At 38.3% G+C, this 14,262-nt stretch overlaps 1 protein-coding gene across 2 annotated transcripts in view; it reads right to left on the bottom strand.

The window, feature by feature from the left end:
- The window catches only part of fgf13 (fibroblast growth factor 13), a 101,144-nt gene extending 87,425 nt beyond the window's left edge, over positions 1–13,719 (bottom strand). Inside the window, exons 1-3 of one of the 2 annotated variants that reach the window (XM_005799505.2) lie at positions 13,344–13,719; positions 13,117–13,184; positions 12,711–12,858 (exon numbers count right to left, since the gene is read on the bottom strand). In XM_005799505.2, coding sequence (XP_005799562.2) covers positions 12,711–12,759 — 49 coding nt within the window. In that variant the 5' untranslated portion in view covers positions 12,760–12,858; positions 13,117–13,184; positions 13,344–13,719. Of the gene's footprint in view, positions 1–12,710; positions 12,859–13,116 lie in introns of both variants that reach the window. The other variant, XM_023328936.1, reaches the window with a different exon arrangement.
- Positions 13,720–14,262: the final 543 nt, after the last annotated feature.

The following is a 14,262-nucleotide window of genomic DNA, read 5'->3' as shown; positions in this document are numbered from 1 at the left end:
GTAATTATGTGAAATTAAATTAATTATATCCCAGCTTCAGAAGATTTGCCTTTACCTTTACAGAGCTCTTTGGTTCCTCCTATCAGTCTGTAGCTTCTCATATTGAGGTCATCAAACCAAATTTCAGATCTACCATAACTGACTGACACCTGCTGGCCTCAGGTTTGCAACCAGCTTGTGACTGAGAAACCAGTAACCTCCTTCCAGATGATGACATGAACTTGTTAGTTCCTCTGTCCATTGTAGTAGCTGATATATTGTGAAAATCCGGTAGAAATGATGCACTAATCGAGTCATGTTTACATAGAAACAATGTGCTGCGAGGCTTTGCTTGTGAGATTTGCGGTCACATGGGTCGGTTGTGGGCGGAGCTTGGTAAGGTCCATTCTTATGGGCTAACAGAGCAAAATGGCCTCAAACAACAGTTTGTAATTCCCTTTGTTAGCCTGTACCTAAGCTCCGCCCTAAAGCGGGCGTTCCCTAGTGTGTCATTTCCTTTAACCTTAGCTTTGCGCACATGTGATCTATGTAAATTCATGTATGTGCATACAAGCATTCAAATAGCTAAAAGAGACGAAGGAAAACACAGAATTATTTATTCTCAACACCTACGAGCTGCTTCTCCATCAACCACACTATCAGCAGCTTCTTCATATTTTCATGAATAGATGTCCATTGTTTAAACACTATTTTAACTCGTTTGGCTGGTATAACTTTTTTCATCTTTTTCTGTTTCAAAATGGTGCAGATGGCAGATGTGCTACGGTTATACTGCTGTGGCAAGTTGACTACATGCAAACGTTGTCATGTTTTTTCAATCATTTCTTTATTTAATTCAATGGACATCATTCACTTCTCAGTGTTTTTTGCTCTTACGTTCTTCATATCCAAGCAAAGTTTTGCAAACACAAATGCAAACACAACACTGATGCATTTTTTGCAGGTTAAGCACTTAAAGCGAATTAGTGCGACAGAGGATGCTAGGAGGATGTTGCGCTCCTCAATGTGGCACTAACTAGTTCCTTGCACCAACCAATGGGAATATATCTCCTTAGCTCCTTCCTTATAAGTGAAAGCATATACTGTAAGTGTTAACTGAATGGCATTTCACATTTGGAGTTTGTCTTGGTAATTTGCTCACAACTAATGTGTTGCACTATGTGTGTAATACAGTATGCATGACTTGGCATAAGAATAATCCAAGCTAGCTAGGTATCCTTGACTGATGACTCTCATGCTTATTGGGGTCTTTTTAGCAGTAGCTGCATGTCATTATGTAAATGAAGACTCCCTGATGAGAAGGAGGCAGGAGCAGGCAGGATGCTCATTTCTCCAGACTGTAAAATTGCCTTCATGGACTGGAGAAGGATTGTTGCTATATTTAGCATCTTAAATCTATCTTCTCTATTCATTCTCAAATCGAAATACGTTGACCCTTGCTTCATCGTTTTAACCTCAAGAAATCTGAAATATTTCTCTCTTAGTACATTATAATCGTAGGTTTGACATTTATAATCTGTGACTTTCTTCAGCTCACTCAACTCTGTTGGTTTTGATTTCTACAAATTGCTGCTGCAAATTCTGTCATTATTATTTATGAATACGTAAGCTCTCTCTGAGAAATGGTACTAACGCTTTGATACTATGTTTTGTCTTGTATATTCTAGCTAAAGCCAAACTTAGTCCACTAGTTACTTAGCATAACATCAACTTTAGATCAGAAATAGCCTCTCTATCTTTAAATTAAGCAGAAGTGTTGTTTTGTCAGCATTTGTCAGTATTTAAAAGGTCAGTGATTATCATCTTAAATAATATTAATATCTTAAACAACAGTATAAAGTGTCAGACACCGTTTGATCAGTCAAGAAATCTCCGAAAACGTGGAGTAAAGTTTATATTGAAACACACTTATAATTGCTATAAGTCATTTTATTAATCATAAGTCCTGCAGATGAGTGCTTTAAACTTGACATCTTTGCACCTGTGATTGAAAGATTTAGAAGTGAAGAAGTAGGAAGTGTGACACAATCAACAACATTAGTTCCAAAAGCCCAGGTTACAAAAATACTTTGTGTTTTAGCATTTTGGGTATTCAATAGAAAAAATAAAATGGTGAGAGAGAGCTAGAGAAGAATAAAAATGATTTATAAAGCACTGTGGGAATATGGTGACTGGCTAACTGTTAGCAGTTAGCAATGCTGAAGTTAGCATGTGTGTTATAGCTTCTCTATAGTTATGTGGTTTAATTGTGGAAATGTAGAATCCAAATGCAGTCAACAGGCATAATGTAAGTTGAGTGCAAATAAAAAAACTGAAATGTTCAAAACTTCAAATCCAAACCATAAAATCAAACCAGACTAAGAACACAGAGCAGAAAACACTAAGAATTAGGAGTAAACTGAATGAACTGGATATACTGTGTGCACTCAGAGAGCCTACTGGAAAAGAAAAGGTAATATTATTGACAAGGTGGAAACAGAAACCACGAACCTAAACAATCACTAAGCAGAACTAACCCTAAAACTAATCAAAATAGAAGTGAAACAACACTGTACTAAAAGAACCTGACTGCCAAACTAAACACTGCAACAAAAATCTGTTGTGATTTGAGTTCTTTGTGTGTTTATTTTGAATTTCTGTGTCTTTGAGTCGCTGTGCTGTCCTGTCCTGTCTTCCCCCCCGATTGTTCCCAGGTGTGTCTCGTTCCCTGATTACTTCCTATGCATTTAATGTCACCCGTGTCTCTGTGTCTTTGTCGGGTCCTCGTTTCATTCGGCGTCGAGTCTCTGTTGTTCTGTGTGCCCAGTCCGTCCTCTCGTCTCTTGTGTTACCGGTTGCTACCGGTGTCGAGCCCTGGCTTCCGCTCGGCCGTGATGCCCGGTGTTCTGGACTATGTTGGACTGAGTTTCTCTGGACATTCTGCATTAAAGTCATTTATTTATCTCATCCTGGGTCTACTGCCTGCTGCCTAACCGCCTCACACCACACTTCATGACAAAATCAGATTCTTAACCAACACATAGTACACCTAAAGTACAGTACAAAATAAACACAAAGTTGTAAACATAAAGAGAAAAATCAAGATGTAATATACTTAGAATAATCAAACCTGAACTGAGTCACTCTACACTGAGCAGTCTTTGAAACATACATGCGAAACCGATAATTTTTCATAAGAAGATGAAATTATGTTTGAAAAGGTTTTTAAGCATTAGGACCATCTTAGGTTTGAAAAAGTATAAAAACACAGACTGTAGTTTGTGAAACATTTGTAAAGTAAAGTTGACGTTTTTACAAGAATATCTTTGAAAACATTTTCAGCCTGTTTTGTGAACTGAATGTTGTGTATCCTCCCTTTTTATGAGCTGCCTTTATCATTACACCACTACTCAACAGTTATAAAAATAGTTTGAGCTAATAAAAACCAAGAGATCAATTTAGTTAGAGATGTTACAGCAGTATCCGTAGTATGTTTATCGTCTGGAGTGCAGAGTCACAGCGGGGTGACTTCAGCGCAGTCAGTCAGACTTTAATTAATAAGCAAACTGCTTCCCTATTTTAACACCTCCAGTTTCCATCAACATCCACGAACAACTTTAAAAGGCAAAGCTTCAGCTCATTAACAAATTCTCTGAGAAAAGCTGTTAGTGATCTTTTTTATGCACCTGAATAAATAAATGTTTTTCTGCAACAATGACTTAAATTTGTTCTGACCACTGAGGGAATGAGAAAAAAGATGTTTAGCTAATTAATATTTAATTAACATTTATTTTAATGCACACAATGTCTAAGTCCACAGTGTAAATCTGTGTTCAAGCTGATGTGTGTCATACCAACATGAAATTACAGTATGTTACACTTTCTACACAGCTTAGATTTAGACTGCTTATTTTTCCAATGTAGCAAACACAATTTAAATATCACACATCCAGCTTTTGGACAATTTTAACTGGATTAATTTACAAATAGATCTAATTTCATAATGCCATTTTCACTGTTTTAATTTTAAAATCAAATTTATCTAATAGTCCATCAGGTCAGTTCAGGATCCTGTTTTCCAGGGCTGTGAAGTTTCTTTTCATAGGTACAGTGCTCTTGTTAGATGAAACATTGATGCAAACCGAAGTGATGCGCCGCCTGTAACCTGCTTGTGAAATCAGCTGCAGGACTGGAGAAGACCAGGAAGCGGATAATCCTGTTAACTACTCACTGCACGTTTTGAGAGAGCACGGTGTGCCTGCTGATACAGAGAACACAATGTTGTCAAGATTTAAGCCAGTAAGATCAGATGCAACATTTGGTTGCATCTCCTTTCAGGTCAGAATAGAGCTTTTTCACCTTTTAGGTTTTTTACACCTTCCTCACTGCATCAGGAAAGGTCAGGAATTAATGTTGAACATCAATCATCTTATACTTTCGCTTTACATCAAAATCTGCTTTTAATAGCCTGTTTTAATAGAACATCTGTGAATTCAGAAGGCTTTTGAAATCATGCCTTAAGGTTAGAAGAGGTTAGAAAACTGGAAGGAAGCAATCTGCTCTTTACTTACATCCCCAGGCCGTCATTTAGCCCGATCATCTTCACCACAGAGGCCTGCCAGCCAGACTCCCAGACCTGTTCTGTTCCAGCCAGATATCTTGCTTATTGCCAATAGTTTTCTTTTTCTTACCCCACCTTAATAACCTTTCAAATCTTGACAAACTTCAAGCAACTGTTGGACATCGAGCCATGAAGGACTGAAACTGACTTAAGACTTTTATGGTAACTATTTTTTCATCCATACAATACTTTAAAACTCTGGTTCCAACTGCAGCAAGAAGACGAGTTTCAGTTTATGTGTCAAATACAGCAGAAAACCTTGTGGCATTTTCCCACCTTGACATTCAAGACATTTTGAATTGCAAAATAGATGAAACATTGATGCAAACTGCAGTCACAAAAGTTTTCCGCACTAATGTAGTCCACTATCAATGTGCAATTTTATGCAAAATGTTACCCTGAAAAAGTTATATGTGTGTACTGTATATCTTCGCAAGTGCAGCCAGAACTGCAGTCACTCTGAGCTGATCATCACTCTGTGACTCTGAAATCTGAAGTTGTTTTTAGGTAATGGTAAAGTTTAATAAGCACTGTAATGCACAACATGTGGTTTCTCCACCTTTACCTTACTTTCCTTTTACTACTAAAAACAAAACCCTACTAAATATAAGCAACACTTTTTTCACAGTCTTACAGATGCATTTTCTATTTCATCTGCAGCCTTGAGAATTTACAGCTTCCCTCCATGAAACCAGATGCACAATTTGGAGTTGTACATGCTTCTCACCAGCTTGGAGCCCTGTTCCACAGGAAGCATTTGCATATCTATAATTCAGGGAATTTCATTTTTCATAGCCCAGAAGACCGTCACAAAATCTTGAAGAGACAGTTGACTTTATGGCTGATTTTAGCATCAAAGTACGTAACATGATTTGAAGTCAGTTCAGTACAACATTGATAAATACAGTTTGCTTGCTGCACACCTAAAAAAGTTATTACAAGTGTATTCAGTAATACTACAGTTTGTCTGTTTAAAACTTTGAGTTAAAAGAAAATGCCAAAACAATTATTCACTGCAGCAGATAGGGAGTAGTTTAAAAACCATTTTTCTGCCGATATTTTTGGTTGAGTATAGAAATGCTTGAACTTTTCACCTTTACAAAAACTCTAATCTGCAACGCATCTGTAACCTTAATTTGCTTTGTACCATCGTAATACAGGGAGCAAATCAGTCCGCCACACAGTTCACAATACTGACCTTGAGGATTAACATAATTTATTGTTATCTGCCAGTTTGACACATGTAACCACAATTATGGAGGATTATAGTTAGATGAGATTATATTCTGAAGTGCATATCTGAAAGTAAATTGCAGTAATCCAAAGTGTACAGGTATCAGCAAATCCCACTGTATTTTTTTAGTTTGGATCCACAATTATTATAATGAATTAATTCAGGTAAATAATTAGATCATTATAATCATCTTTGATTAACCTCAACGACCTCTGATCAATCTGAAGCAGAAAAGCTCAACACGCAATCATTTGGGTAGATCTAGTGTTTAATACTGATTAAAACTAAAATAATCTAATGTAATAAAAAACCAGTTTGTAGGAAAAAGTATGATTTTTCATAAAGGTTATTTTTGACACATCTGCAGCTAAACATTTATTTCAATGTCTTCCCTGCGTAACACAACACAAATACAGCAGATTTAAACTTTGCTCAACTGTCTTTTCCAGAACAAAGGCAGCACTGTTTCTCAAAGCACAGGGACTCTAGGAATTGTTACTGTTATTGTCTGGTGTTATCTGAAAATATCACAGCACAAGTGAAAGATTCTGACTATAAATGTTTCTGGTCACACCCTTCCCTTTGCTCTCTTGAGCAGTGCAGCTCCATCCTCACAACAGAGCCTGCAGCCATAGCACAGGCTAGTTAGCATGGCCGCTGATGACAGTGGGTGAACAGTTGTCATGTTGCGAGAAGTTGTTTCTCTGCCGTTATCACAGCTGGAGCACATACATGAGCGTGACTGTCAGCACTAAGACACTTCCCCTGGCTCCTGTTGGTTGTTGCTGACTGGGAGCAGTTTATTTATGCATATAGCATAAATAAACCACAGGGAGGAGGCGCAGGAGCTCAATTTTTTCACAGATTATTTGTTTCATGTTATACTGTCTCAGCATGGTGAGAGTTTTAAGAGACAAACATATTTTAAAAGTTACATAATGCAGATGCAGCTTTAAGGTAAGTTTAAAAGTTCCCTTCACCTCTCAAAGGTAAAAAAAAATCACTGATGAACATTTAGGAAAGAGGAAGGCTTTCTTCACCTGATCAGAAAAACATAGGAATACATTTGTTGCTATGATATTACTAGATCTATTAAATAGCCTATTTTTTGTTAACTCTTGACCTCTTTCCTTTATTTTTAGTTATTAAGATTAGAAAATAAGTAAAGATGGAGATGTTGAAGATAATGAAGACATTTAACAGAAAAAAGCTTGAAGGAATAACTAGAAATAATTAAAACGCTGTTCTTTGGCCCCTACAAATTAACATCTACAGGAAGCGTGTTGAAATCTCAATTGAGGACAACTCACAAAGCCTTTCACCTCAGAAGCCATGCAGCTTTGTGGATTATTAAGCTGACTAATGCATTTGAGCTTTTATGGAGGGAACACTTCGGCAATGATGACGTCAGACAGAAAACGAACCATTTCTAATCCAAGAACTTATCATTATGCAATAAAGAACTGTGCTTTATCAGAAGATGTTGTGGATCATCCCAACAAACCAAAAACTGGAACTACAACACACTGATCTAAGGCCATGCTGGGTCACTGACAGAGATGGGTCCTCAGTCTCAAAGCAATCAGCGCACAACTGAGAGATGAAGCGTGGCGGATCCCTGACGCCATTCAGAGACGGTTTCCTCCAGGCATGATCATCAGATCTGCGTCAGTACCAGGAAGGAATCTGACAGGGAACAATTTCACCGCTCTGTCATCGGAAATACATCACATCCTTTCCAAACACACCGGCTAAATCCGGCAAACCTCATGAAATGGAACAGAACAAACACTGATCTGTAAACATATCTTGTTATAATTTGTGTAACCATTCCTGACAGTAAATCCTTACACAAAGTAACATAATAGCTTGGTGAGACAATTAAATGATCCTAATTTATTTGTAGTTTCTGAAACTGCTAAGTGACAAGAACACTAATTGACTGATGACCTGTCCAGAGTTTACTGAGCTTCTTCTCAGCTACAAACAGACTCTAGAGATGCTCCCCTCCACTGATGCTAAACAGGATTAACCAGTGCATAAAAAAGATAAATGAAGGAAAGAAAATGTGCCACATGCATGAGTGAACATCTTACAAAAAAATGTTTATTTTGCTATGTAAACATGCTCTATTCAAATATGATTGGAGCAATTTACAAAACCACAAATATACTATGGAATATATAGTGCCTTATCCATACTCCACTGGGTTTTGCCACATTAATACCTCAGCATATTTTCTAATTAACCTAAAACAAGCTCCTATTTCTTGATGAAAAGTTACTTTGAAGTTATTTGTGTACAATTTCAAGTGTACAAAGATACTAGAAACACTAAAAACTAGACAAAAATACTTGATAACACTTTGTGTCTTTGCATATGCACAGCGTAGCATTGATCAATCACGTATCATCCCAAATAAAATCCTTTTAAGTTTGATGCTGAAACATAACAAAGCATCAAAACTTCAAGAAACTTCCACATTCAGGGCTGCAAGAACTACATTTTAAACTCTTTGCAAGACCGTAGAGTTAAATAAAACCTCTCAGTTCAGGTGCTGACATCTAATCCTGTGTCTTAATGATTATACCGTTAAATCTTCTCTTAATTATTACCAGCTGATCTTCCTTTGACCACAGGCTACTCACGGTATCTCCTCAAAGAGCAAACCAGGGTCCTAATGACACTGTGTGCAGTTCTGCTGATGAGATTAGAGCAGGTGTCAGTGTTGCGGGGGGCAGAGCTGCCGCCATTGTGATTAATGAAGCAGCTACAAACTTCTCTCTGGGCATCCATTGATTCAATGACTTTTCTTGCACTGAATTAATCTGCCAGCAAATATGCGAGACTTATGCCCCGTGCTTTGCTCATATCTGCAGTTTGGGGCAGCAGTGAATCGGCTGGCTGACACTTGGAGCCCAGGAGGGGAGTATATCAGCACGCTGCACAGGGATGAGGCTGGAGTAGAATGACCGAAGAGCAGAGAAAATTATTTGCACAGAAGCAAGGCCGGCCCAAGCATCCATGGGGCCCTAAGCAAAATTTGGTTATGGGGCCCTCTAGTTCGGCTAACCATGTGGATTGGCTGCAATCAGCAGTACCATTAGATCACACACCTACCATAAACTTATTGCATTTCTGGCATTGCTGTTTACATTATATACATGTATAATAGGATACATTTATTGGCCAACTGATTTATTGACCAGTTGATTTCTGGGCGCCGATTTCCTTAATTTTGGGGGATCGTGATCTGCTGATACTTACATGTGAAGCTGATCTTATTTCCTGATCTTATCTTCGTGAGCAAAGGTTTAAAAAGAGTTCATAAATCGGGATAGGCTTGATCTTTTGTGATATGAGACTACAGAGAGGACAAGCAGAGTGAAAATTCCTGCATAACTGATGCAAAATGCTTCAGTGCAAAACTGTTAAATTGCATATATAGAAGTTATCCATCTGTGGGTTCTGAGCGAGAAGAGACATGAAGCTCAGAGTGTGTACGTCCTGTTCACTTTGACACATCACTTTGTCTGCACAGCTTACCTTCACAAGGACAGAGAAAACTAACACAACATGATTCACTGACGTTGATACCGCAGCCCAGATTCACAACATCCCCCTCTACCCCACCAGGTTTCAGCTTCCTCCTTTCACATGGACTGCAGAAGATAGGCAGTAAATTTTCTGAGAGGTGAAGAGACATATTTGTCACAAAACTTAAAACTTAAAACATTGGTATGTCTTTTTGATATGATTATTACTGGAACCACTACTGAGAAAATAGTTACTGAGGAAAAGTTCAAGTGGTTCCAGTCTTTGTTACCAGGATATTATTTCTTTGTTAACCAAAGACCAGGACAGAACTGGGAAAGAAAGCTTTTAAATATGCTGCTCTTCATTACGGAAACCAATTACAGAAGGATCTAAAGACTGAAGAGATGGTTTCACTGAACAATTTTAAAGCTCTCTTGAATGACAAGGAGACAAAAACCTCTAGCTGTACATGTTTTATGTAATTTGTTTTATTAAAGTATAATGAATTTAAAATGTTTTAAAGGTTGAAGTTATCTTGTTTTGCTGTTGGATAGCCCAAATTCTTGTACAAGTGTGGTTAAATAAAGGTTATAAACAAAGCGGATGACTTGAGTATTATTATAGTTAAAGCAAAAGAACTGTGAAAGTTTTCTGATTTAGTTTCCTGTGTCCAGAATATGTGAAATCATATAGAAACATAATGAGATGATCATGAGTTCCTGCTGATATATTTAATAACATTTTTATTATAGAATCTAAAACCACTCACTTATTCTTCTGCCAAGTTCTGCGGAAACTAAGATGGACTATGAGACTGACTGTGAATGTGAATTATGGCAAATCAGTTACTGGCTTTAATAACTGCATACAAGATTCATTAGAAAGTTAATCTATTATTTAAACAACAATGATGGTAGAGATTTGAGGGTAATTTTAGCAGCTAGTGAGTGATAAATGTTTTGAATGCTTCTTCTGCTATGAAAGAGTGGGAGATTTAGAAACCAGTGTAGGCCAAGAGCTTCCAGAAAAACTGCCACGGAGATGGCAGGTGCTTCTGGCTTAATGGACTGTTTCTCTGAAATAATTTGCAGGCCGGGTGGTTGCCAACATTGGCAGGGTCAGGAGTGGTTTTCTCCATGCAAGTCCCTGCTTGTGTGCCATTCAAGTCCATGATGAAGGGCCGCTTTCACCGGCGTGATCATGTCAGTGATGACTGGGGTGAAAGCTAAGGGCTTTTTTCTAAATTTAGAAAACAGTAGGGAAACTCAGCTTTTACCTTTCATTTGGTATCTTTTAGGAACTGCTATACCTTGAAAAACTGTCCGTACCTTAGTTTATCTCAAACTTCTTCTTCTTCTTTTTCTGGAGTTTAATTTTCACTCAGTCAGTCAAAGTTTGGCTAGATTTAAGGACGGAAGGTGACATACTTTGTAGAGTTACAGATGATAATTTAGAGTTGCTGTGAGCATTAACATGTTGTTGTTTTCATGGTATAATTGTGCGAATAAATGAGTGTTAAAAAAATGTTTTTCTTCTTGTTCGTTTTGTGGTCGCCACAGATCATCATCTGTCTTCTTCTGCCACCGTCCATCATCCATAAACCTCTTATTTGATCATCCTTAACATCTTGCGTCACCACATTTTGTATGCAACTGTAAAGAGGAAGAGAATGCTATTATTTTTTCTTTTTTTTTTTACAAATTTCCTAAAATGAAGCTCTTTATTGCCAAGTTAATTTGAGAAGTGTACTCTACTGTTATATATGCTTTTTAAGAAATTATCTATTCCTCTCAGTGGTTTTTCAGTCAGTGGACTTGTTTGACTGCGGCTAATGATGCTCATTTAACACCTTGAGTCAGAATCTCAAGTTTTTCTGCCTTGCATCTGGGGTTGAGTCACAAGACAAAACAACCTCTCCTCTTTCTGAAAGTTTATTTAAACTTGCATATAATTGTTTGCTCAGATGAATGTGGCACCATTTGCATCTTAAAGGATGAACCATGACGTCACACAACAAAGAAGAGTGTTTTAGATCTGCTTTACATTAATACCTCTGCCTCCAGTTTTCACAAATTGTGTGAATTAAACTATCAGAAGCCTGCACAGCCATGGCGTCCTCAACCGGATAGCCAAAATTGAATATTATGTTTGGTGTATGCAAACATTTGAAATTGAAGTAAAAAAAACAATCTGCTTCATTTTCTGTCATTTAACAGTTAGAAATAACCAACTGACCTAAATCAGCCAAAATTTACTCTTAATTTAACATCAGATAGTGAAAAAAATATATAATTTTTATAATGAGTATGTAACCATCTGGCTTACACTGTAGCTATTTGTGAATTATAGCCTTCATAATAATAACAACAAGTAACATGAATATCTTAGCTGTGCTGCCAATTTAAGCCACTTAGGTTATTGATTTGTTTGAACACCTTAAACTGATCCAGAACGTGACAAAAGGAAATCCACTTACAGTATATTTCTATGTATTGTAAATAAACAGCCCTTGCTCCGGTGCCACATTACTAATGTTGCTTTATTACATTGCACTTTAAAAACAAAAACTAATTTACTAATTTTCCATAAGCATCTAAATACTTATCGGTGACGTTTAACACCTTACAGTATCGCTTTAAAGTTCTGGGAAATAAAGGTATGTCATCTTAAAAGTAATTATCGCCGTATACATATATATTTTATAAGTATCGTGTAGAAAACAGAAAAGGTGCAACAGACGGTAAGAGTCGCGCAAATACACGGCGTGGATGAAACGGGTACACTAATTAGTCCTGCCATGTTTCTCTGACAACCTTGTCTCTGTGGCAATGTAAAAACACATTATAAACATTATTAATAATAATAATAATAATAATATTAAATATAGATGTGTTGCGTCACAGATCACAGGTTCAGGCTACGAGATCTCACGCGCTGCAATGACGGCGCAAGCGAGAAACACAAAAGGACCTTTCAACAGGATGCCAGTAACACAACAGGATGAAATAATTACCATCCCAGCGTTGGAAACATTACTGTACATGTGGGTTTCTATTCAATGAGAAGGCAGCCAGGTCCATAGAAGGATGTATTGTCCAAATTACCCACGTTTGTGAATACAATTGAAGCATGTGATCTAAAACTAGTGTGCAGCATGTAGGCCTACAGAAGCAAATGCATTGCTCTCGCGACCCGAATGCATCATGCTGGGAATGGTTCCCCATCCAGTGGCTGCTCTACAACCTCAGAGGGGGATTTGATCATGCAGGGGGAAATAATTGGTGCATGTTCCCCTTCAGGGATGAAAGCAGTCCGTGCAAGGCAAGGCTCGTCTCTTACCCTTGGAAGCATCCTTGTCTTCTTTAGCCTTCGCCACTTTTCCGCTCATAGATCCCAGTTTGGATGTGTAATTCCCGATTTAGGTAAAAATCGAAATCCCCCTATTTGCTGACCGTCCTCAGTGAAATCCTTCCCAGAGATAAGGGTTCTGTGAGGAGAGAAATGCCGATGAGAGTCACATTATTGTTTTATTTTCCACAAGAGAAGAGCAGCGTTTGGTGACGGACACATCATGAAGTCTAACAAAGGACAGTGGGGGGTGCAACCCAATTCAGTTCAATTAGGTATCAATGAAAACATCCAACTCTTGCTGTCCTCTGCACACACTCACATGTAACAAGACAAAAGGAGTAGCACAGTTTCATTAAACATCCGGAACCAGGACTGTGAGCATCTCCGTGCCTACCTTATCTCCTCCACTTTTTCTGCTACATCAATGCACATTGATGAAAGGAAGCGCTCCCACCATGAATCCTGTTATGTACCAAAAAAGAAAGAAAAAATCACGACCTACTCTACTGTGACAAAGGACCAGAGCAGATAAAAAGAAAAGAAGAAAAAAAAGCTGCGAAATGGAGCGCAGCCTTTCTCCCCCCCAAGAGGTTCTGAAGTCAAAACAGTGAAGCACACCACCTAACAAACCCAGAGAGGAATGCCATCCAGCGCAGCTCCTGCCACCAGCTTTTTGTTTTTGGCGTCTGCCTCTTTGTTTTGTCTCTGCCCTGCTCTTCTGATCGCTCAGCAGGCACAATCAACAGGATACACAAAGTGAGAGCGCTCCGCCCGTTTCAGCGCCGATTCACGCAACGGACGTTGGTTTTTGGACCTCAGTATCACTGCTGGGATGTAAACGAGCTGTCCCATCCATAAAAGCGGTGTGTGTGAGCCGTGCTGTCGATGCGGTGAAGAATTACAGCAGGGGGTTGAGCTGCTGCTGCTGCTGCTGCTGCTGCATGGCGCGCACCATCTTGCTGTTGCTCTCATTCAGTCGCCTCAGTGGCGGAGCATTGCGTTTTCCCATTCACATCCAGGCTGCGCATTCTCCAAACACTGGCTTTATTAAAGGCATAACTTACAATGCGAAGCAGTGGCTCTGACTAATATAACGCAAAAACAGAAGATAAATAATTTAAGAACTGTGATTTATGAGATAGTGTTACCAGTTCATACTGTAAAACCTGTGTGACCTGCCAGGTGCCTAAAGTTTGGAAATCGGGCCTAAGTAGCTGCATCTCAGTAAATTAAAGCAAAAAGGTATCACTTTGTGCATGTCTTATATAGATTTATTACATGCACAGTTGAAGCTTTTAATTAAAAAGAATTTACAAACATGACTGCAATACAGAAATATCAGGCTTCCAGTATATTATCTATGCCATATAATATATGCCCTCAGGGCTTTCTTTTTGTGATTTATTGCACCAATGTGTTGTGGCCTAAAGGTAATTGGGAGTTCTGAAGCCCATTTTACTTTAATATCAGCCTTTGGCTTATATGCATTGTTTGCCCTGGTGTCTCCTCTTGACTATACTCCTTACATGCTCTGTGGGAT

This window comes from Xiphophorus maculatus, chromosome 23 (assembly GCF_002775205.1).
Source record: "Xiphophorus maculatus strain JP 163 A chromosome 23, X_maculatus-5.0-male, whole genome shotgun sequence".
Classification (NCBI taxonomy): domain Eukaryota; kingdom Metazoa; phylum Chordata; class Actinopteri; order Cyprinodontiformes; family Poeciliidae; genus Xiphophorus; species Xiphophorus maculatus.
Note: the sequence above shows the minus strand (reverse complement) of the source record. Positions and strands in the feature narration are given on the sequence as shown.